Source organism: Megalops cyprinoides, chromosome 24, assembly GCF_013368585.1.
Source record: "Megalops cyprinoides isolate fMegCyp1 chromosome 24, fMegCyp1.pri, whole genome shotgun sequence".
Taxonomy (NCBI): Eukaryota; Metazoa; Chordata; class Actinopteri; order Elopiformes; family Megalopidae; genus Megalops; species Megalops cyprinoides.
In genome coordinates, this window is record NC_050606.1 from 19,080,103 (window position 1) to 19,105,410 (window position 25,308).

Below are 25,308 nucleotides of genomic sequence, written 5' to 3' on the forward strand. Positions count from 1 at the left end.
GAGCATTTCAATTCAGTCAATTCAGGAACTGAACTGAAATTCAATTCATGAATTGAGAAATCACCATGGAAGATGATTTTCCAACTTTTCTGATTTTCAGTACGTGAATTGAATTTCAATTCATCCTCTGAATTGACTGAATGGAGATAGAAGTGAGTCCAACTCAGATTCAGAGTGACTTACAAGCCATTGTGTTGAGACCTTGTGTTGTACAGAGCATGTCATATGATCAGTAAGAACAATGACACAGGTACAGCATTTAAAGTAACACAGGTTTAAATAGAAATACCTTGTCATGCTGCTCTCTCAGCCTTCTTGTTGGCTGGCTTGCTTGCTTTAGGCCTATTGAAATGATATAGTGCTCTGTTATTCCTTTGTGTCAGTGATGAATAGAATATTGATATTGCTGTTATTTTCCAGGAGCCCATCCGTCCCCTGGAGAAAAGAGCGCTGAACTTTCTAGTCAATGAATATCTGTTGAAAAATAACTACAAGCTTTCCTCCATCACATTCTCAGATGAAAATGATGATCAGGTAATAATTATGTATAATTAAGGAGTGTTAATGGCTGTTATGTGAAGATATCTCTTATATTCCTTCTCATTTTTTTGTGTGGTCTATAGAAAATAAGGTCTGCATATGTGTGTGGTATTTTGCTTGAGTGCATCTGGTAGAAAATGTTTTTTAACTGTGTGTGAATATTAGCCAGTGCCTAGAGGCTCTAGGCAGTGTGTGGTGTCAAGTTAGTCTGAACTGTGCTTGTGCATGGTCATATGGCCTTTGATTGGATGTGAGCAGTACGGTCCTCTTGACCTCCTGTTGCAGTTTTTTTTTTCTTTTTCTCCAGCACATTAGCAGGTGAATGTGATTCTTCTGTCTCTGTATCCACAGGATTTTGAGCTGTGGGATGACGTGGGACTGAACACTCCAAAGCCCCCTGACCTTCTTCACCTTTACCGAAACTGTGGGACCTGCTCGACCTCACCCCGCGACACTGTGGACATCGCTGTGGGTGTGGAGGCAGAAGACCTGCCGAGGAGCTCTATTACCCATCAGCCCATGCAAAGCATCGAACGAATACAAGTATGTCGGTTTGGCCTCTGCTTGCTAATGATGTGCAACATGTGTGTAGCATCACTGATCTGTATGTTATGTGGATGGGCTTATATTAGTGTAATTATATGATGAGTGCATATTCTGCACCAGTTTGGCACAGTGTTGAACTGCATAATCAGTAGCTTAGTAATTATACTTCATCTACTGAACTACTGAGTAATTGGACTTGCACAGAGATATAGCGGTCCTTCTGCAAGCTATAATAGTGGGCTTTACCACATAAAACAGGTGCAATAGAAAATTTGTGAAATGAATTTCAGTGTAAAAGCTTTGGCTGGTTGCTGTGGTAGCAGTTACAGAAGTCACGGTTTCTGTTATTTTGCACTCCCTGTTACATGCAGGGCATCGTCCTGTTTGGTCGCACGTTTGCTGATGCCTGCTTGTGTCTGACCTGTGTTGCAGCAGGCAGAGGTGGTCCAGGAGCTGGAGTACCAGATCAGCCTGCTGAACAACGAGAAGCAGAGTCTGTCTGAACAGATCAAGAGGCTCCAAGGGTGAGCTGGGCATACGCAAACACAGGGGCATGCAGAGACGTAGGTGCAGGGGTACAGGGGTACAGGGGCACAGGGACGCAAAAGCAGAAGGACCCAGGAACACAGAGGTTACTGGGAAATCTGAATTTGCGGATTTCAGATGAGAGAGAGGGCTCATGTAAAAAAAAAGCGTTTTGACTGGCAGATATTTACACAGAATAAAAGGGTTGTATTTCCTCTGAGTTGTATACTGTTCTGCACAATAGCAGTGATATGGTGGCCTGTTCGGTGTCAGAGCTTCAAGCACACATTCAGTGAGGATTTAGTGATGTGTTCTGTTCTAGTCCTGGAACATGTTTTCAGGCTTTGGGAAAACCACTCAGTCTCTCAGTTATGAGGAGGGAAACTGAACTACACTGCAACCCTCCAGGACCAGGGTAGTGCAGCCCTGCAGACACCTTGGCCCTTCAGGCCCAGGGAAGAGTAGCCTTGCAGACACCGTGGCCCTCCAGGACCAGGGTAGAGTAGCCCTGTAGACACTGTAGCTCACCAGGGCCAGGGAAGAGTACCCTTCCAGACACTGTGGCCCTCCAGGACCAGGGTAGAGTAGCCCTGCAGACACTGTAGCCCACCAGGACCAGGGAAGAGTAGCCTTGCAGACACCGTGGCCCTCCAGGACCAGGGTAGAGCAGCCCTGCAGACACTGTAGCCCTCTGGGACCAGGGTAGAGTAGCCACGCTAACACAGTGGACCAGGACCGGGGGTTAGTAGCCCTGATTTGGTCATGATGAAAGCAGGCAGTGTGTGGTGATCATCTCTCCATGTGTTTCCAGTGAAATTGAGGCCCTGAGGAAAAGCGTCTCCATCCCTCCAGCAGCAGCTGGCGAGACTGGGAGCCCCGCGTTGGGTGCAGTCCCAGCTCCGGCCCCCCCTCCCGTGGTCAACCAACAGCATGGCGAAACGGCAGAGTCCACAGAGCAAGGCAATGTTGTCACTGACCGCCCGAGGACGAACGCCCACCCGGAATCGGGCCTGCCTAAGGTCACAACGGTGACCTCACAGTGCAATGTAAAGTTGAAATGCAAGACGGCACAGAGCCAAGATCCAGCACAGTTTGCCAAACCCAACAGGTGAGACTAGATCCAAATGGATACCATGTTCTGAGAGTGATTGTAGCCAGGTCTGCCCCAAAAGATCACCTCCTCCCAGCGATTATATCTGCTGTTGGAGTGTCCTTTTCACTAGTCGTTAGACGAGTAATCAAAACACATCAGTCTTCAAATAGGTAGAAATAGCTAGATATACACGTTAAATGTAAATCAGATAAATATCTCTGAGAATAACCCTAAACACCTGCCAAGTTAATGACATGCTGTTAAGACATTCTCCAGCAGCAACATGCCTCACAGTTGTCCTAGTATGAAGACAAATTGATATGGGAATCGCAGTGACCACAAGGGGGCACCAAAATGATAAAGGAAAAGGCTCCTCCTGTGTAACCTATGCTGAATATAGCACTCTTGAGCACTCGTCCAGGATCAGCTAACAAAATCCTAGCTGCAGCAATTACATGGTGGAAAAAAGGGACAGCACTTGGGTGTAGAATGTTACGTGTGTCTTTTTAGAGCAATGCCATGCTTATGTGTGGAGCTTGTACATTATGTGCTAAGCCCTAATGCAATGAAAAGAAAAACGCAGCAGTGTTTGAAGAAGAATGTCGGCAAAAAGCAGACTCTGTAGTGTCAGCACTTTCGTGTAGCGCAAGCCGATGACAAGTGTGCACGTGCTATGAGTAGCAAACGGTTGTGAAGGTTCTAAAAGGGTTGTAAAGGCTGGTTCTCTTTTGTTTTCAGAAATCTCTCTCCTGCCTTTCTCCAGGCACTTTTGTCCTTCTGTCGAATGTCTGCCGACAGCCGTCTCGGCTCTGAGGTAAGAGCGATCGGACTCTCCCGCCGTGGCACACACGGACTGAACCAGTGGTTCTACGTGCACGGTGCGAGCTCCGCAGCTTTCAGGAGCTGTGGGAGAGTAAGCGTCAGAATGGGCAGAGCCGTTGCGTGTCTTAATACGTGGCCGTCTGATTTGAACATTTACATTTAATTCATTTGGCAGACGCTTTTTTAACTTACATAGGTTACAGTTGTTTTACAATGTTATCCATTTATACAGCTGGATATTTACTGAGGCAACTGTGGGTTAGGTACCTTGCCTAAGGGTACAGCAGCAGTGTCCCAGCGGGGATTGAACCGGCAACCTTTCGGTTACGAGTCCTGCTCCTTAACCACTATGCTACACTGCCACCCAATCCATCACTGAACCACTACACTGAACCAATCCATCACGGTTTCGCTGTGGTCAGCAAAATCTGTTGATTGGTTTGTATGGGCAAGTGACTGAAAGCATGTGGTGGCGCCACTCATTATAGGTGTCATGTAGCCTCGTTCTGCTATCAGAGGACTTTAGTGTTCTCGTAGCGCCTAATTTACACTTGGCACACTACCTGTCCACGCTTGACTTGCCCAAAACAGTACAAGATCTGAGGCAGTGTATACACCACCAGGGTCTGCCCAATCCCTGTGTCAGGCTACACCACAGGTGCCTTCAGAGCCAGAGTTTCGACGAGTAGATTTTGTGCTTTGTTTGATAATGTAGAACAATACCATGAGGCCCTGATTTCCTGGGTCACCTGGACAGGAATGGGGTGGGTGGGTCCGGTCTGTGCTGCAGTCACCCTGGGGCCAAAAGGCCTGTGTTTCACTCAGCTGTTTTCTGCCCCTAACCCTAACCCTGAACCCTCCACTCCCGAAACCCCCCCCCCCCCCCGCCACACAGGTGTCTCGAATCGCCGACAGCGAGGAGAGCCTCATGCTCATGTTGGGACGCTGCCTACCTCACATCGTCCCCAACGTGCTGCTCGCCAAACGCGAGGTACGTCACGCAGGCCGCCGCCGACCCACCATCGGTCTGGGGACCTGCGCCGATTTGACCGTCTCCAGACTGCTCATCTAACTCCAGCCCCGGCCGTCGCCTCCGGGGCCGGTCGTCTCATTACCCCGCCCGTTGTCGGCTAGATATCACCTGTTTTGGACTCTGCACTGATTGACCTGTTCTCACCTGCTCATTTCTGCTCCACTTTTGTGTCCTTTTACTTTCAACCATTACCTCACCCCCTGTGCATGCGTCTCCACTCCTAGAGAATGGTCACGCACCTGTGTCAGGTGAGTGGACAGTTTTCGTGCGACGTCACCTTTTCTGTTCGGCTGGCTACTTTGCTTTGCTGCTTGTTTAATCGTACTGCACCTGTGGGTAAAGGCGGGTTTGTGCCGGCTGACTCTAGTTCACTTTTTTTCTGCACACTCAAACTGTAAAAGCTACATTGGCCTGCTTGGTCTCTCCCAGCCAGAGTGAAAATCTCTTACAAAACGCTTGATACCGCAGGTCTTAACGGATAGGTGCATAAGCCATCACACGGAGTCACAGCTCATGAGCAGTCCATTCTTTAGCAACTGTTAACCAAAAGAATCCCATATAATTTGTTGATGATCAATTAAAGTTATTCAAATGGCCAGCTTTCTTTGTGCTTGGAAGACATTAGTTGGGTTTGCGATTTGTTCCTATGTTGTTGGTTATGAGGAGCGGGGCAAATTGCTTTGCAAATTCTTTGTGGTGGTCAAAGCTTTCACAACATGTCTTCTGAGAATATATTCTTGGTCAAGTGCATGTTTTTGATGTACATCAAATCCATACCTTAACTGTACTAGACAAATGGGTATGTGGGTAAACTGTAGTATGAAACTGGAATATTTGAAATGTCTTTCTATACAGCTGACAGGTTTAATGCACAGTATTTTTTTTTTTTAGTTTAATGCACAGTACAGTTTAATGCACAGTACTCTTGAGTCTTTGATTATATTCATAAGTTCAATAGTTCTGCATTTAATTGTAGTTTTAGTAACATTTTTTTAGTAATTTTAAGCTGACTATGTGTTTTGATTAATCAAATGTTTTTCAGTATGACCACTAGTTAAGTCTAGTATCGCACAAAACGTATTTGCTGCCTCAGGCTAACATTTATTTTTTTGAAATCAAAATGAAACTTGTGTCTTTTTGAACAATTCTCCTTGATTTAAAAAGTAGACTGTGGTCAACAAATTCACATAAATACAAACACTGTACATGTATTCCTCTGCCAATTTGTGCCCGCATAAGTGGATGGTACTATTAAATTTATAATTTTAGGAACACATATAGGTAATGTAAGAACAACAACTTTTATGAGGAAGGTTATTTACATATTGTGAATGTGAGGTATCAGTATCAGTTCCAGATATTTTTAGATACTTTCACGGAAGGCGGAACACCTGAACAGAACATTACTGGCATGCTACCCTCATTACCCGATACTGCCGCGCTCACAGGAGCGACAGAATATTGAATCTCCGCTCTATAAATGGGTTTGCACATGCTAACCGTGGAACTGCTGCTGTGAATTATTTTTGACGTATTTGCTGTGGGTTTGTGTCGGTTTCCGTGCGCTCAGTCCCTTCCAAGTTGCAAGTTGCCTGATGTGTTTAATCAGATTTTTTTATTACGTTCAATTTGTTTTCCAATGCCTTTTTTTCTACGCAGCTTTAGCAGCTTTTAGCGGCTTTTAGCGGCTCGCTATAAATTACACGCCAGTAACGCACAGCAGTTTTTTTTTGTCAATGTTCTTCTTTTTAGTGGATATTATGATTAGTTTATTGTTTTATTTGTTTATGTATTTTAGCATGCACCTTCGCTAGGGTGACTGACAGAGCACCAGTAACAAAGTTACAGTAACAAAGACTACAGACACTATAGCAGTAGCATTTACACAAGCACAGCACTGTCATGGTAAATTCAGCACCTGCATTTGAGAAGAAACACAGAGCGTCTGTACAATGAAAAGACCTGCTGTATTAATGTTCTCCCTCTTATTATAATGTGAAGGGAGGGGTTACTTCGGAATCTTGTAACCCCTTCATATTTATGTATTATGTAGTGTGTGACTCTTTCCAGTAGAGGGTAACAGTTGTGACCTCTATATCTTTCTGACAGGAATTTTCCAGAGTGATAGCCAAACTGCACTTATGTTTATTTCCCTTGCTGCATATATTTCAGTTCCATCAGCTTGCTGTATAAATCATATATATTGCAGCTGCCGCTGGCAGATTGCCTTTCATTTGAGTGCGATTCAGGTCAGCTGAAGTCTCACCCTGTTGTTAAAGCGGGTGAAGTATTTCCATGTTGTTCGGTCCACATACTCAGCCCTGCCTGCTAGCCCGATGCTGTGTCTGTGTGCCCCACCCACTGACCTGTGACCCCTTGGCTCCACCCTCTGGTCGCTGACCCCCTCCCTCCCCGGTCTCCTCCCACAGGAGCTGATCCCCCTCATCCTGTGCACCGCCTGCCTCCACCCAGAGCCCAGGGAACGGGACCAGCTGCTCCACATCCTCTTTAACCTCATCAAGAGGCCGGATGACGAGCAAAGGTGTGTGCATGTGCGTGTGCGTGCATTAGGTTTAGTGTGTGTCTGTGTCTGTGTGTGTATGTGCATGTGTAACTCAGGGTATACCCCAGTAATGACGTTCTCGTAAATATACTCCAATAATGATCCTCCGATGAGAATAAACCAGAAATTATGCTCCAGTAATGATCCTCTACTGAGTATATTACAATGATGACACTCTAGTGAGTATACTATAGTAATGACACTCCAGTGAGTATACTGCTATATGCAGCTCCAGTGAGTATACTGCTATATGCAGCTCTAGTGAGTATACTGCAATATGAAACTCCAGTGGGTATACGACAGTAATTCTGTGCTGTTTGCAGGCAGATGATCCTGACAGGGTGTGTGGCGTTTGCACGTCATGTGGGCCCCATGCGTGTGGAGGCGGAGCTTCTGCCACAGTGCTGGGAGCAGGTGAGACTACACCTTTCCCACCGCACCACACACCTGCCTCTACTCATACAGTAAGGCCCCTTGGAATAGAACTTGCAAACTTCTGGCCACAAGCCCAGTTCTTTCAAGACTACCTTCAAGTGAATTTTATGTCAAATGACTTTGAATGAGTTTGTTGCATCGTCAGTTGTCAATGACCTCTGTCACATTTGAGTGTGCAGTAGAGGACAGTAAGATGTGTTTTAGACTGATCTCATCCTGCTAAAAATAGCTTCTCCCTTGTGTCCGTTTTTAGCTACACGACAAACAAAGCTAGTCACTGATACCCCACATCGACATCAAACCAAACATCGAGACAAGAGTTTTACTGACTTGCCCAGGCGCCACCTCAGTAATCCTATTGCAATCCTATTGAATTTATGAATTCATTGCATAAATAACTGCGAAGTTGTTGTTTGTCTTTTAAGTTCCCTTTTTAAACAAAGACCCACTTTAGCTAGTTCTCTGACAGCTAGCCAGGTTCATGGTGGTTAATGATCAAACTTCCGTTTGAGCACGAATCATTGAAACCTTTTTTGTTTGTTTGTTTTTTTGGTTGAATCATAAATCACATGATAGCAGCAGCCATGAGACTCTGTTTTTCCTTATGCCTTCCTCAGACTCCTGAAAATGTAGTTTTTTTAGTGCATAAAAAGCCACACTGGGACTTGTACTTGCATAGACACAGGTATAAGGAGTTTCTTGAGCAAATGTGAGCAGTACAAGTTGTGTGGATGTGAGTAAAGGGTAGTGACTCTATGAGGTCAGAGAGTGTGACACAATGTCGCCTTTTATCCCTTACAGATCAACCATAAGTACCCCGAGCGCAGACTTCTTGTAGCGGAGTCTTGTGGAGCCCTGGCACCTTACCTGCCTGTAAGCATCACTCCCCTGTGGAGCCGCATGACCCCCCATGGCTTTACATGTCTGTTTGCTATCTGTGAATGGGTTTTCCCTTCAATGTTTTGTCTGTGTTGTCTGTGAGTGTTATTACCTTTAGTGCTGCCTGTGAAAGGGTCTTACTGTTAGTGTTCCAGCTATGCTTTCTGTGAGAGTATTATTACTTTTGGTGTTCTATCGGTGCTTTATGTGAAAGTTTTCTTACCTTAAATGCTTTCTGTGACCAGTCTCTACCCCTTAGTGTCTTATCTGTAGAATAACTCTCCTCCTCACTGTACTGTGATGTTTGAAAGAACAGACATAATGAAGAGTGAGGGGATGAGATAATCTTCCCAAAAAGTGATCTGTCTATGGAGGATAGACAGAGCATGCCCATGCTCAGTGTGCTGTGAAAGTGTTTTCCTGTCTTTGAAAGAGCTTCCATGCTTTGTGTTTACCCGTGAAAAATTATGGTTCTCTGTGAAAGATTACTTCTGCTGATTTGGCTTTCTGTGAAAGACCCCTGCCTCCCCCTCTGAGTGCTGTCTGTAAGAGGACTCGCTGTCGTTGCGTTACCTGTGAAAGACTTGCCTCCCTCTACCGGCGCTCACAGACGGAGATCCGCAGCTCGCTGGTGCTCTCCATGCTGCAGCAGATGCTGACGGAGGACAAGGCGGACATGGTGCGTGAAGCCGTGGTCAGGAGTCTAGGCGTCATCATGGGCTACATCGACGACCCGGAGAAGTACAGCCAGGTGGGCGGGGCCAGTCTGTCCAGGGGTCTCGCCGGGCCTTCTGGGGTATCCGCAATCACTTTAGAAACCCAATCCAGAGCCACCACTTACCTATTGCCTCCTAACAGATAGCACAGTATCTATAATGATCTGTGCCAGATATCACAAGTAGACTGTGGGAAGTACAATTAGTAGTTCAGCTTTAATATGTTCCAAAAATAATTGGGCACAACTGCTATTGTCATTGTGCTTCCTCCATGGTAAACACCTTCACCTTTCACGTCAGCAACACCCAAAAAGATGAAACCACTGCGACATTGCTTTGCATGTGGTAGTACGATTGCCAATTCCCGCAAGCGTGTAGTAATCCTCTGAGTTCAGAAACAGAAATTTCTGAGCACGAGCTGAAAAGTATACCACTTTACATATGTGTTCCACGCATTCTAAGACAAACTGGTGTACTATGTGTTGCCTCTGTTGGGGAGAAATTCTCTCTGGGGCTTCTGGCCTCCTACGTTTGGAGCAACATGTAGGAATGAGGCTTCAGCAACACTAATGGGCTGAGCACTGACCGATGAGAACCAACTAAAACACCACACTCTCCACAGCTAAAAAGTGCGATTGGTCCATTATCTTGTTAATAGAACAAAAACCCCCACACCTACTGGGTTACCAAAGCCACTCTCCAGTCTCTGGTCTGTCCCTTCCTCTTTTCTACAAGATATAATGAGAGCATACAGCATAGGTCATTTTTAAATGTACATTTCTCTGTGACAGAATGGGTTTACTCTACTTCTTAAATGGGTTTGTGAAAAGCGAGTTCACTGTCATATCCCGCCCCCACTACCTGAGTCTGTGTGACGCTGTGGATGACAGAGCTGTGAGTCACCTCTGTTGTGTGCTAAAAATGTAAATATTGAAAGAGCTGTCTATAATGCATTATTTAAAATTAATATAGTTACAGACTACACATGCCCACTTAGATACTGTTGCTATCTTAGCGGAGCCTCTCTCTCAGTCAGTAAGTCAGCCAGTCAGAGAGAGGCTCTGCTGCTTCTAGGGCCATTTATTCACAGATAGAAGAAACCGCTAGAGTAGCTGAAGCTCTGATCTATCCTGTGCTGTGCGTTGTGTTTCACAGACAGAGGAAACTGGCAGAGAGTAGCTGAAGCTCTGATCTATCCTGTGCTGTGCGTTGTGTTTCACAGACAGAGGAAACTAGCAGAGAGTAGCTGAAGCTCTGATCTATCCTGTGCTGTGTGTTGTGTTTCACAGACAGAGGAAACTGGCAGAGAGTAGCTGAAGCTCTGATCTATCCTGTGCTGTGCGTTGTGTTTCACAGACAGAGGAAACTAGCAGAGAGTAGCTGAAGCTCTGATCTATCCTGTGCTGTGTGTTGTGTTTCACAGACAGAGGAAACTGGCAGAGAGTAGCTGAAGCTCTGATCTATCCTGTGCTGTGCGTTGTGTTTCACAGACAGAGGAAACTGGCAGAGAGTAGCTGAAGCTCTGATCTATCCTGTGCTGTGCGTTGTGTTTCACAGTCAGAGGAAACTGGCAGAGAGTAGCTGAAGCTCTGATCTATCCTGTGCTGTGCGTTGTGTTTCACAGTCAGAGGAAACTGGCAGAGAGTAGCTGAAGCTCTGATCTATCCTGTGCTGTGCGTTGTGTTTCACAGTCAGAGGAAACTGGCAGAGAGGAGCTGAAGCTCTGATCTATCCTGTGCTGTGCGTTGTGTTTCACAGTCAGAGGAAACTGGCAGAGAGTAGCTGAAGCTCTGAGCTTTCTCATGCTCTGTGTGTTGTGTTTGCATGTGCGCTCAGGGCTTTGAGCTGACGCTGCTGTGCTTGGGCGACCCGTCGGAGCGGGTAGTCTGCGCCACCCACCAGGTGTTCATCCCGGCCTTCGCAGCCTGGACCACAGAGCTGGGCTACCTGCAGACACAGCTCCTGCCTGCCCTGCTGGCACGCATCGACGGGCTGCTGAGGGTAGGACCAGCCGCCACGCGTGCGCGCACACACACACACACACACACACACACACACACACACATATAGTTACACATTATACACACACATACTACACTACACACATATACACATATATACACTAAACACTTACATATATTATACACCCACACACACACACACACACACACATGCATATATATAGACATTATACACACACATACATACACTACACACATATACACATATATACACTAAACACATACATATATTATACACTCACACACACACACACACATGTATATATATATATATATATATATATATATATATATATATATATATATACACATTATATATATATACACATTATATACACACATACAGTGTATATATATATATATATATATATATATATATATATATATATATATATATATATATGTATATACACTAAACACATACATATAATATATTACACACACATACACGCAAACATACACTACACACCCACACACATACATAAACACACAAACAATACCATGCCCTATGCACCCAGGTACCACGCACATCCAAATTTCTTTGTTTTCAGGCTTTGTGTATATACATTTATGCACGTGTGTGTGTGTGTGTGTTATGGTTACCTCCTCGTTGTGTGTGTTCATTGTGATCCTCTCTTGACGGAGTGCGCTCGTCCCCTTAGGAAGGAGAATCCGGCGTCGACGAGCACAAGCTCCACATGTTCCTGTCGGCCCTGCAGTCTCTGACCCCGCCCCTGTTCGCCACGGTGCTGCAGAACGCCCCCTTCACCGGCCTAGCCACGCTGCAGGGCGAGGCCCCGCCTATCGAGGGTGAGAGCCGCCTAGCAGGAAAACCACGGCCTCGTAAGGGAGCCCGGGGGGCTGAAAGCCAGCATTCGCGGACACCTCAGAATCGAATTAAGCCCTAATCACAGTGCGCTGGTCTTTAATCACGACCTTCGGTCTGTGGCTGCATTTCAGAGCCCCCTTCTACGATGCAGCCTCTCAGACTGGAAAAATACAGTACTTCTGGAGGTGTGCCCAGTTGGGGCTCCATCTTTGCCCTCCTGTTTAGTGTGTTTAGGAGGGCGGGTCGCCGCGACCCCCCTGTTTGACGTTCCTGTCTATCCCCTCACACAGTGACGAGGTTCCCCCGGCCGGCGTCCCCCCTGCAGGACGTGGCGACCGTGGTAGGGAGCCGGGAGCAGCTGGCGTTGCTGCTGCAGCTTTATGAGCACCAGCTGGAGCATGAGGGCACCGCCGGCTGGGACACCCTGTTGTGGGTGGTCAACCAACTGTGAGTCCCTCCCACCCCACCCCTGCCCTCCCCGCACGCAGGGACGGCCTCCGGTCTCGCTTCAAACGAGCCTTAAATGACAGAGTAGGAGACAAAAATGCCATTTGCTGACATTGTTCGTTCCCTGCCTCGTGATATCTGGTTCTCATTGTTGAATAGGCAGGATTGCCAAGCCAGCTTGGTGGGTGGGGCCTGTCTCTTTTAGCCAATCACGACTACTTAGTTGGGGGTATCGCATGACTCCGTTGACCCAGTGATTTTCTCCTGTCAGTCCAGGAAGTAGCCGTGAGAGGTTCATTTCAAATTAAAAGTCTCAAAACAGAAAATGGTAGTAGTGCCCGCTGACTCAAATCCAAACACAATCAAATCTCTTAGGTTACCAAACTGTATTACAGAGGTGCTTCAAGCACATGAAATCACTCCCAAAAACTACACAGTCTACACTCTGCAGGATACACAATGAAAACTTTCCTTGGGAATAGTTTGTGCGTAAACCAGAAAGTTGATGGTCGCACGCTGAGAGCACAGCAGTGTAAGGCAGACGCATTAATATATTAAGCATTGAAAAGAGACTATTCACAATCCTCATCTGTTCAGTGGGTGCATACAGTATTTACTTTTTATTCCACAGGCGCTCCCTCACACAGCACAGATACAATCAGTGACAGAACAGGTTTTACCGGCATGCAGACATTGGTGTTCTGTCCTAACGGACTTCATCAGGCATTATTGTACTGTGTGCTGTCATGGACCTTATAAGCATTTGGGGGGAGGAGAGAGAACTCTGACTGTAGAACCAACAATGAACATGCTATTACTGCAAAACCCTCAGTGCAAACTACCCATCTATGTTCATGTTTACCACGATTACATAAGATTGGGTCATACCGATGGCTTTTGTTCTATCATTTCAAGCCTGGTTTAATGTAAGTGTGTTGTCAACATTTTGTAGATACAATTATGCAATATCCTGTTGATTGGAAAGGCACTTGGATTGGAAAGGTGATTTTATTACAACTTAAATCCCAGGGAAAGTGTTTGGTTTGACGCACCGGTCTTACCATATCATATCTGCCTTGGAATGGCTGTTTACCTTAGGTTTTAGAATGTACAGGTAAAAAAAAAATCCCTAGTTTTCCATTGTTTGGCATGATACATTTTTTTCACTGCAAGGTTCTATGTGTCCCTGTGGAACAGTGGTAATGGCAGATTTTTGGCTAGTTCTGGAAGGCTCATTGGTAGACAGCTGACCCTCTCTGCATTCACCCCGCCAGGTTACCACAGCTCATTGATATCGTGGGACACATCAACGTCACCTCTACGACCTGCGTCCACGAGTTCTCCCGGTTCTTCTGGAGGCTGTGCCGAACTTTCGGGAAAATTTTCACAAACGCCAAGGTACAAGGGCAACGCTTGTTTTCATTTCATTCAAAGAAGGGAGTTGCATCCTCACCAAGCCTCTCCCTGCCTCTCTTAATCCAAAATGACTGCTCTGGAAGCTTTGTGAGAGATTTACTTTTTACTTGTATTTGGGCATTAGTGCCTTTTCATTTGTCTGTATCTTTTCATCATCTTTCATGTTTTCATTGTGTTACATTTATATCTTTCAGGTAAAGCCGCAGTTCCAAGAAATTCTCAGGCTATCAGAGGAAAACGTGGGTGAGTCAGATTTTTTTGTCATATAATTCAGAGTTAAAAAAGTGTATCTGCTGTCTGGATTGGAGGGAGCTGCTGGTTAGTGACAGTCACTCAACACTGAATCATATCACATGCACAGTGGAGGTGGGTCACTGGTTAGTCACCTTGGATTTCTGAATCTGTTAAATTGGAGTGGAATATTCTGCTTCTAGCAATCACAGGCTGTGTATTTAAAGCAAGTTACACACATCTTTAATTTTATTTTTTTTAATTTCTTAGTAACAACTACAGTTAACAATGACATTTTACTATATAATGTTCATATACATGCATCAGATCAGATTTTTCTAATAAGATTGCAAAGACAAATTTTCATAGATGATTGCAAGTTTAATGTTGTTTCAGCCAGCACTATGATTTTCTAAACACCATGTAACACAATCAAACAGTTTTAGCCAAGGATTGCATTTAAAAGTGGCTAACTGAATAACCTTGCATTGCACACTGACCGGAGTGATACCACGTTGCATGTCAGTGATCACTGAAAAGTAACAGCTTTAACTAGGAAAGTGAAAACAGCTGTCGAATAGTCTCCCCGTAAGGCCAGCAACTCAGCCTTCCAGAGGTGATTTGTCAGTGCGGTTTCAACATGACTGTTTCTGCCTCTTTGGTGTTGTTCCCCGTATGGTTTTATTGATTGTTTAGTGGCTATCACTAATTACTCTAATATTCTGTGATGAGCATCCATCCATGTTACGGTGATGCTTTGTGTCGTTGCTACTACAGACGCTACAGCTGGGAACGGCATTCTCACAAAGGCTACAGTGCCTGTATATGCGACTGGGGTTCTGACATGTTACAATCAGGTGAGATCTCTCACAGACCTTTTTGACTACCAAAGCAGATCGTCGAGCGTGGTTTTCGAAAAGTTTGTTTTTTGTTTTTTTTCCACGTTTGCTTTCCGCCACAGGAAGAGGACCGCAAGCTTCTGATTGGCTTCTTGGAGGACGTCATGACGACCCTGTCTTTGTCACATGCCCCCCTGGACAGTCTGAAAGCAGCTTTTGTGGAGCTGGGGTAAGCTCTCACGCAGGGCACGTGCTTCCATCCATTGGATGAGACGGAGCGGATGTACTGACTCTCTGTGGCCATTAATGATCCCACTCCGCTTCTCATGAAGAGTAGGGGGTTCCCCCCAATGTCCTGCCTAAATTTCTTTCACCCTGGCCATCTATTAATAATATCCCAGTTTAAATGGTTGAATAATTCCGTCCTTCTCCACCACTGATGTGTGGTGACTGTTCTGGAGCCAAATGGCTGACACGCATCACTCAGATGGGTGCTGTACATTAGTGGTGGTTGACATGAGTCCCCTCCTTCACTGTAAAGCAGGTAGAGAACCTTGAAAGGTGCTCTATTCTATTATTATTATTGCTGTTGTTGTTAACAATAATAAATGTAATGATAATAACAATATTATCATCAAAGGTCAAAGGAGATTCTGTCTTGTACATACACTATCCTTAGTGAGTCACCATAGAGTTCTGGTAAGTTGGGCTGTGATAACTGCTTGGCCTGTGCTGTATGAAAGAGGGGCATGATGGGATAGGGTCTCTGCCTTTTCACAGGGCCAACCCGGCCTATCACGAGCTGCTCCTGACCGTTCTCTGGTACGGCGTTGTCCACACCTCCGCCCTGGTGCGCTGCACTGCGGCTCGAATGTTTGAGGTCAGTCCCTGCGCCAAAATGCCACTTCACAAAGCCGAGGAAATGCTCAAAGATATCAAGCCTCACGCTACAGGGCCCGTTCCCAGACCACTCTGCCTTCCAACAATACAAAGCATTTTTGCTAATACATGGCTGGCTTGTTTAACGGTCAGCTCCAGCGAAATAGGACAATTCAATCTATTTAGTATGTCCCATACAGCTGTGTCCCAACATGTCCCAACATAAGTATTACATTTAATCATATTTTAATAAGAAGCCTCATGCCTGCATCAAAGCATGACATGCATGTGACATACAGTAAGATCATGATGTTCATGGATGAGGAAATATTTCTTGAGTGACATTATCTTATTATCTTAAAGCTGACTACTACCTATTCATATGTAATCATCTGAAAGTACACACTAGGCTAGAAAAAGGAAAAAAAAAAAAAAATATATATATATATATATATATATATATATATTACATTTTTTTTCAATGGTAGACTGGAGGATCATGTGTCTCAGAAAGTATGTATTTATGTGGCAGAGAATATCTTAAAACCAGATGGTGTTTAATAAAAATGTATAAATCCATTTGAGGGTACTTAGCTGCTTTATCTAAATGTAATAAACAACATCTCACCTTGCTGTGGAACAGGTGAGGAGGAGTCTAAGGATCCATGAAAACTCCTCCATTTTCACTGTAATGTGGAATTATATGTACTTGGCGTGTTTTACATGTTTTTTTAAATTTATTAATAGTTGTTCACCTTGTCCTTATTTCCCTACCTTTTTCCATGACACCTTGTTTGTACACTTCATTTGTGACATCATCCTTCACCGACCAATCAGCTGTTGGTGAAAGGGGTGAATGAAACTCTGGTGGCTCAGAGAGTTGTTCCAGCTCTAATCACCCTCTCCAGCGATCCGGAAATGTGAGTGTTCCCCTCGGCCTCATTTTCCCCACCTGTTTCCCTCAACATTACCCCTCTCTGGAAGCAACTTGCCTCTTTTGCATTTCATGCAAAAGCATTTACCCAGCGTGGAATACAGTAAACACTGGCCGGCCAAAAATAGGAGCTCTACATCTACGTCTATTGCGTAGCCATTTGGCATGCGTTTCCAGCTTTGCCTCTGCTGGTCGTTTACGGGAAGCCCTTAGAGCTAGCGGAGAGGGTTTGTCATCCTGGCAGGCCTAATGCAGAATAAGACGGCAAAAGGACACTCAATTTAACCTGAGCTATTTCCTTTGGAAACACAGTGTGTTATTATGGTCTTGATGCCTGTCCAGATTAAAATTACAGGATCTAAAAAAAACAGACTGACTACAGAATAAAATGGCAATGTGTAAAGGAAATTGTTCATCCAAGAGTTCAATACACTCAGCTCTCAGATAGTTAATTGATTAACGCGATCGCGATCAAGTACATCTGAAGTCCATTTTTGTAATTCACTAGTGAAGCTTTTAACTCCAGCTAGTACTGACACTGTGTGTGTCCCTGTCACATGACTGAACTGACATTAGTCATGCCTGCATCTGCTGAACAGACAGATGATCAGGGTGTGTCACAGTTTCGGTTGTTCAGATTTGGTCGTTTTATGTTTTTAAAGAAGTCAACTCACTTTTTTCCCCACATTGCAGCTCTGTGAGGATATCGACGATACCTGCGTTTGGAACAATAATGGAAACTGTAACACAGAGAGAGGTACTGTACTGTTACTTTCCCCAAATCGCTTACTCATAGATTCACTCTGCAAGCGAGGTGCAGCCGAGCAGAACTTGACCCACAGAAATCCACTTATTACTGTATGTTTCTCACAGTGTAGAGGAGAGCAAACATGCTGGTGTTGGTTTGTCGTTTCTAGCTGCAGGAGAGAGTGAAAATGCAGCTGGCTTCCTTCCTGGAGGACCCTCAGTATCAGGACCAGCATGCTTTGCACATGGAGGTCATCAGGACCTTCGGAAGAGTTGGGCCCAATGCTGACCCCAGGTTCCGGGATGAATGTGAGCCAAAAAACATCCTCATTTTTATTGAAGTTTTATTCAGTTAGATTACACACTCAGAAATTTCTCCAAAAAAGTAAGCATGTCACTGGTTTAATAGTGTACCCTTTTAAATTTTATGATGTTCGTTTCCTCATTAGACGCCCGACGTCAAAGTCGCTGTTGCTCCACATGTATCTGATTTATTGAAACCTATGCCAGGCCTGGTTTTAAACTTTTATATTGCAGTTCAGTTTTTTACATATTTTTATATGTTATATATCATCTATTTAAAAAGTTTTGTATTTACCAAAGCAATTTGGGTAAGTAGCTGACAGTTAATTTATTCAACGGTACAACAGCAATGCTCCCTCTCAGAACCAAACCAGGAACCGCTAGAGTACAAGTCCTGCTCCTCACTACTACACCCCACACTGCCACCAAAACGGCTGAATCAGGCACGGCCATTTAATGCCTTCTTTGCCGCTGCAGTGCTGCTGAAGAGTGGTTGTGTTGTGGATTTGTAAGTGATTCCTCTTCCTCTTGTCTCCCAGTTGTCCTCCCTCATCTCCACAGCCTGGCCCTGGACAACAACGCACAGACGGTGGAGAGTAAGAGGATCGACATCGCCACCCAGTTATTCGAGGCCTACAGCGCCCTCTCCTGCTGTTGTATCCTTCAGACGCAGGGGTCAGAGGTCGTGAGGCACCCTGTGAGCCTTCTGCTGGACCACAGTAAAGCTTCCTTGTACATGTTGATGGTAATATACAATTTGACCTCACCAGTGAGTGATCCAGCTAGCTAGTTAGCTAGCAAACTGCCTGAAAATAGAATTAGTTACCTAGCTGGCTGGTGGTCTAGATTACTAATTTGTTAGCAAGCATGGTTATATAATTATAGAGCTTATGCTACTATATTAGCATTATTATATATCTTTTCTTAGCCATACTTAGCCATTGTCCCTTTTCTGCAAAAAGTGACTTGCAGTTGGGTACAACAATCAGATGGTGGTGGTTGCGTGACAATGAAGACGGACAATGACAGTGTTCCATGTTTGGGAGTTTATTGTGTGGCCATGTGAGATGATGTCCAAATCCACTTTCTTTAACTGAGGTTATTTGGTATAGTAATAAACGTAATGAGTCAGATCACAGGGTTGTTGTGGTTGTTCCTGTAGGAAACCTCAAAAAGGGCCCAACTCACTGTGATACATAAGCACCAACCCAGAACTTGGCAGATGGCGAACCGGCCATCCTGACTGAATGAATGACAAGTTGACAAAATGCTGATCCATTCTTTCATTGAACTCCTCTCCTGCCTTCATTGAAACCTTTTGATTATTGCACAGGCAAAAATTTAAGGTGTTCTTACTGTTACTCACTCAGATTTGAATTGAATCTGGGCCTATGTAGCCTGTATTACTACCTTAAATGCAAATGTTTACATTAAAGACGTGGTTTAAAATCGCTGTGGTGAATTAATAACAATGTAAGCACTTTTTAAAAGATTTTTGATTAATTCAACTATTTTAACTGAGAGGGGGAGAAGCCATACCAGGAAAAGCTTTTGAAGTGTCTGCAGTTTTTTTCCTAGTGTTCATTTCTTTGAAGTGTTTGCATGTCCCCTGACAGGCAAAAGGGAAAATAAACTCTGTGTACTTGGTGGAAACCAAAATTGCTGGGTGTGGAGGATAAAACCCAAAGGCTGCCCTCTCTGAGATCCCGGGTAATGAGGGGGGACCCTTTCCCAAACTGGAACAGTCCGTCTCTCTGGTAACGGTTCCCAGCACATGGACTCACACAGTCCACTAACTGAGCAAGCGGGGACCGTGACCGCTGTGATCTTTGCCGCTGACCACCAGGGCTGCACATGGCCACGTTGGGGTTTCCGGAATCGTTTTTTTCTGATCCTTTTGTTGTTAGCGATAGGATGCCATGTTGTCAGGAGTGTTAATACGTGGCTGGCTTGTTTCAAAAATAAAAGTACAATTGTTGTGTATGTGATTAGGAAACTATTTTTCCTATGAAATTTTTCAACTATTTTTCAATGAACTGGTGATATTTAAATAGGGAGGGGCTGCAAAAACTGGTGATTTTCACATAGTTAAATCTTGAACTGAGCTACGGTCAGGATGACTGAGGAAGTATTCTTTTTTTTGTTCAAGGGTGAAATCACAGGTTTGGTCACAAAGTGTGGTAATCACTGCTCAATAAGACTAACAAAAAAAAACCTGCATTTGGTCATGGAAGCTGTGTGATTGGTCAGACCATAAATACAAGCCTGTTCAGCCATAAAAGATCAGTCTTGTGGCAAGTTGGCAACACGTTGATTTTCCCATGCACAGCTTGCCCGGTGGACATAGCTCAGATGAGATTGTTACCAAACGTACATACTGTGAACATCTCCAGCTGAAACTGTTCATCTCATGACTGATGTCGAATGTACATAAACAATACAAAATAAATAAGCGTGGCAGTTTGTTTCAAATGTTTCCTCTCATAAGCTGTCAGGGTTTCTCTTTTCAATGAGCTTTAGAAATATTAATAATCAGTTGGTTACTTAGAATAATCATTTCATTGTTAATTCCATAATGTAATGTTTTGGTTGGCCCACCCTTAACCCTGACGTCTCAGTCATTTCAGAAGAATGGCTGGTGATTCACTTCCTGCCCGGACTCAAGTGTTTACGGACTGACATGGAGCAGTTTTCACCTGAACACGAGGTTAGTGATGCTAATTCTGAGCTTTGTTGTAATTAATCAAGACTCAACTTGTAGAGAGCCCTCCATTTAAATAAATGTAGAGGCTGAAGTAAAAGTATGTTTAAACACTCCTTAGTGTGCTTCTGAGGAATGCTTCAGAACCTGGTTTAGTCATGTGTTATTACACTAAAATAACACATAAATCATAAGCAATAAGAAGTAATATAAATGATAAACAATAAAACATTTTATTGAGGGTAGTGCACTGCTAGCTGTTAGCCAAGTTATTTTAAGGGAAGATGTATTGTAAGGCTAGACGGCTAATCTGCATGTTTAGTCTTGCTGATTGCCTTCCCATAAGGGGAGTGGCTCCAAAGCACAGTGTGTTTAACCAGTGAACCTGGGTAGACTTCTATGCTTGTGTCAATTCAGTGTTCACTGCCTGTTCTTTACCCAATGGCTACGATAATTGAATATATATTAGATGATGTATTATTCGTTGTTTTTTTTCCCAGAAAGGGTATATGTGTATTTTCTTTGGATATTAGAATTCTTGTTTTGTTTGAATGTAGTGTGTGTTTGTAAATGCATGGCATAGTTTTAATCTTGACTTTTATCATATTACCTGTGATTTACGTAAGCAATGTGAAGCATTCAAAGACTCCCATCCTAGTTGATTATGCCTTTTCATCTGTGTGTTTGTCAAGGTCAGTGTTTTATGCAAAGGAAGCTTTATAGTTCAGCTTTATCCTGCTGAATAATTCAATGATTTATCCTGTAGTACATCAAATGACCTCTGCTCCCATGCCAGCTACTCACAAGTCAAGGCTGGATAGAATGCAAGGAATTTTCTTTCCCAGTGGAAAGAATGAGTGTGGAAGAAAAACATGTAGCGTGCCGCGTAAGACGTGGTGCACAGCGGTTCCACAGTGCAGGATATTCTCAGACCTGAACAAATGCGGAATCTGGCTTAATGCTGTTAACCTTTTAATCTGCCGAACTGTAAAGTTGCTAGTAATTGAATAATTCAATGACAGACAATTGCTTGTACGTGTCGAGGAGTACCCTGTTTAGTGCCGTGGGTACAGTACATAAGCAGCTTTTGTTTTTTTTTCTGCAACTCTATTACAGGCGTGCATGTCTGGATAAAACATTCGAAGCCAAAGACAAAACTATTTTAAGCCAGGTTCATCGTTGGGTTCTGCACTTTTGGATGTGCAAATTTGAAGGAAGAGACTCTTTTTTTTTGTATTCGTGTCTTTGTTGTCTGCATCGTTTGAGTGCCGCTGTTCCTGTTGTGATTGCACTCACTTGTGAATGAGAAAAATGCACCGCGAGGCATTGACACATATTTCTTTGTTTTTTCAGGCTATTCTGAGCTCCATGATTAAAGAATGTGAGCAAAGAATGGAAAACAGGGGCGTCCAGGAACAGCAAGGGTAAGAGTGCTTGCCTCTGCATCCCATAATCCTTTAGTTGCCATTCTTGCCATTCACAATCCTTTACTTGGCAACTTCCCACCGCAAAATTGTTTGTCTCAACATATGTTCTCTCCTAACATGATTTATCTAGCCTACATTCTGTATCTTGTCCATTTATATAGCTGGACACTTAATGAAGTAGTTCAGTTCAGCTACTTTTGGTTAACCATACAAAAGCACTGCCACACACAGGTTTCAACCTTGCAACCCTTATGTGCAATCCCAGTTGTCTGATTAACGCTTCATACAGCCATGTGGTTTGGAAATGTTTCAACTGGTCATAAAGGCCACAGCTGAAATGACATATTTCGTCTGAGAACCACTTATGTTTACGAACAGATTACTCAGATTTTTTCCATGTGTCTGTCTGTCATTTGTGGAATACCGATCCAGATTCAATATAACTATAATCCACTTTATTGTTGAACTCAGAACGCGGCATTTAAACATTGTTTTGTGTCTTACTCATTATGAGTGTGGCAGTCAGCGAAATTAATGAAAAATAATGCCTGTTCTAGACTTGTTTCCATTATTGTTACTCACTGTTAAGAGCAAAACTCATTGCAGTCAGATTAAATAGAATTGTTGCAGTTAAAAAACTTGGTTGGCAGTACTGTCGAAGCAAGTTAGCGGTTGATCACGAAATGACTGGATTAGTTCCTGTGAATTGATTCATTTTCATGACATTGCTCTCCCTTGATCTCTCCAGCTCTATATCGATTGCCGCGAGTCTCGTGAGCGAAGATGCAAAAACAAAATTCCTGAGCAAGATGGGTCAGTTGACCACTTCTGGGGCCATGTTGGCCAATGTGTTTCAGAGGAAGAAGTGAACTACATTTCCCATTCCCTCTACTGGGCCACAGAGCCTTCTACTTGAAGTCAATTTTCTGCCTTGATTTGTTTGTATGTGTATGATTTATTTCTTACAACTTTGTTCCAACCCATAAAGAAATTTGCACTTCTTTTATCATTTTGAAATGTATGCACTTTTTTTTTCTAATTTTGTCCTTTTTTTGTAAATTCTGTCCCTGTCTTGTCTTTGTTTGTGTTGCACTGTGTTTTTTGCAAATATTTTTTTCTCAAAGTGGCAGGAAAATGTTGAGCTTTTTTTGGAAAATGATTAACTCAATAGCTGTAATAATAATACACTGGTTTATGAGACAGTGTGATAGATTGTCAATTTTAAATCGGTGTTATGAAGTCAATTCTTGTGTAATAAAATAAAATTGATTTTTTAAAATCCAGATCTCTTACCTCTCGTTTTATTCCATTTCCCCTAAATGTCTTTTTTCATTCAACTCATGTAACTTGTCATTTTATCATGGAGCCCTTAACTGTTATTTTAATAGCACTCACCACTTTAATTCACCTATATCATGTAGTGTAAATGAATAGGAAAACTCAAGGGCTTCCATGTTCATAAATGGAAAGAAGCCACTCTGTGATTGCATCACTGTCTCCTTTCAGACCTGGGATGCAGTGCACTGCTGAGAAACAGTTAAGCCTAATGGTATTTTTATGTGTGTAATGTTATAGGTGGGATGAATTAGTTGAGACACTGGGCATAGTCATGCTATTTTGTACAGCCAGTAGCATATGATCATGTGTGTAGCGTGGGGTAAAAAGTATTTGTTACTTCCATTATGCAGTTAGTTGATTGCTCACCGGCTTCAGTGTGGACAGTGTTGCAAGCCACTTGTCTACACTGGGCAATGGCCTCACCCCGGTGAAGACAGTCTGTAATTACATTACTTACCTGTAATGCATTACTGCCCTGTAACTACCCCCTGAGGTTCATCAGTTCAACAGTGGATTTGTTCAGCCCAAAGCTGTTGCCGTGCCTGTTCCCTCTCATGTCTCCACATCATAATAGAGGAACACGGCAGACCCTTTCCCATTTCTAAAATGCCCATGTGCGCCCTTCCCCCCCAGAAAAAGTGGAAGCTGACAGAATTTCTCAATGTTGTCCATTTTTAACACATCTGAGCGAAAACGTTTCCTTCTGCGTTTGCAATTTCTGCTCACGGCGTGGAGAAAAGGAAGGAGTGGGTGATGGAACTGGGGAAAAAAGAGGTGGTGTGTCCAGGTGGCTCTGCTAACATTTCTGTTTTTTTCCCTAATGTGCCCTTCATGAGGTGTTCTTCCCAGCCGTTTCCAGAAGGGACTCATATAAAGACTGACTTTTGATTGTGGCCGCAAAGATGACATTTATCAAAGAGTCACCAAATACTCTCATCAAGAAATATGCCCACATGTGAATGATTCTGCCATGTAACCCTGGACCTTTACAGCGTGCAATATCAAGCAGTTGGTAATTTTTTATGAGGCTACGGGAAACATACTGTAACACAGCTGTTTTACACAGAGCACTCCTGCACGTATTGTTGGAGCATATCTGAACCTTCCTCTTTCTGTGGAAACTGCAGAATCCTTCACTCACTGAGTGATCCCCAAACTAAATGTACTTCCCTTTTTGCCACTGGATGATGAAAAGACACTTAAGGGGAGGCAGAAATATACCCAGAACAGCATGTTTTCTCTTTGTTATACTATGTCTAAAATATGTAGTGCAAAAACTGCTTAAATATGTTCTCTTGCATCACTATTGCAGGCTAAAAATTAAAAATTGCAAATTTTGTTGTGCATTTGTCAGTAACTAAGTAACTGGCTGGGGAGCCTTCTAAGACTCATGCATCATAATTGGGCAGGAAAATCTTTGGATTCAAGAGTCAGAGGCAGAACCTGGTCCCCCCAGCAGTGTCATAACACAAGAAAACATAACCCTGAAGAAACGGAACATAGCACTGAAGAAAACATGGCATTGAAATCACTTATGAAAATCTTTCCATTGCATTATAATACATTACATGCATTTAGCAGACGCTGTTATCCAGAGCGACTTCCAGCAACTTTAGAAAATGTATGAAGTTCAGTACACTATGACACCGGATAGAATATGCAATAACCTGTTAACTGCTGTACTGTAGCCTCAAGATAAAGGTATAAACAGTCATTTTGCTGACTGAATAAAAAAATATGTGTAATGGGTAGATGCCTACAGCAGCATGACTCAACTGTATTCGGTTTTAGCAAAGTATTAACTTTCAGGGAGTCCTTCAGAATGTAGGCCAAGTTTTGCAATTTGATTAAGCATTTAACATAATGCACAGGAGGACATACTATGTGCACAGACCAACCGGGTCACATGCACTGGCTGTGCCTATAAGATGTTTTCTTCACGGTCTTTGCCAGCTGTCTCAGTGTTATCTTACATATTTTGCTTGCATGAAGAGTGGCATTATCCAGAGTCAAGAACATGTGCATACTTACCGTATGGACGGAA

At 43.6% G+C, this 25,308-nt stretch overlaps 1 protein-coding gene across 1 annotated transcript in view; it reads left to right on the top strand.

The window, feature by feature from the left end:
* LOC118771356 (RAB11-binding protein RELCH homolog) overlaps positions 1–22,938 on the top strand; it is a 32,753-nt gene extending 9,815 nt beyond the window's left edge. The window contains exons 5-30 of the mRNA XM_036519321.1: positions 421–534; positions 892–1,083; positions 1,519–1,610; positions 2,423–2,719; positions 3,443–3,518; positions 4,422–4,517; positions 4,784–4,807; positions 6,989–7,101; positions 7,446–7,536; positions 8,359–8,430; positions 9,047–9,187; positions 10,989–11,153; positions 11,836–11,983; positions 12,293–12,449; positions 13,724–13,847; positions 14,060–14,108; positions 14,874–14,953; positions 15,058–15,164; positions 15,716–15,815; positions 16,652–16,734; positions 17,442–17,505; positions 17,666–17,804; positions 18,338–18,454; positions 20,417–20,505; positions 21,853–21,923; positions 22,675–22,938. Of these exons, the coding sequence (XP_036375214.1) occupies positions 421–534; positions 892–1,083; positions 1,519–1,610; positions 2,423–2,719; positions 3,443–3,518; positions 4,422–4,517; positions 4,784–4,807; positions 6,989–7,101; positions 7,446–7,536; positions 8,359–8,430; positions 9,047–9,187; positions 10,989–11,153; positions 11,836–11,983; positions 12,293–12,449; positions 13,724–13,847; positions 14,060–14,108; positions 14,874–14,953; positions 15,058–15,164; positions 15,716–15,815; positions 16,652–16,734; positions 17,442–17,505; positions 17,666–17,804; positions 18,338–18,454; positions 20,417–20,505; positions 21,853–21,923; positions 22,675–22,795 (2,922 nt within the window). The 3' untranslated portion in view covers positions 22,796–22,938. The remainder of the gene's footprint in view (positions 1–420; positions 535–891; positions 1,084–1,518; positions 1,611–2,422; positions 2,720–3,442; positions 3,519–4,421; positions 4,518–4,783; positions 4,808–6,988; positions 7,102–7,445; positions 7,537–8,358; positions 8,431–9,046; positions 9,188–10,988; positions 11,154–11,835; positions 11,984–12,292; positions 12,450–13,723; positions 13,848–14,059; positions 14,109–14,873; positions 14,954–15,057; positions 15,165–15,715; positions 15,816–16,651; positions 16,735–17,441; positions 17,506–17,665; positions 17,805–18,337; positions 18,455–20,416; positions 20,506–21,852; positions 21,924–22,674) is intronic.
* The last annotated feature ends 2,370 nt before the right edge of the window (positions 22,939–25,308 follow it).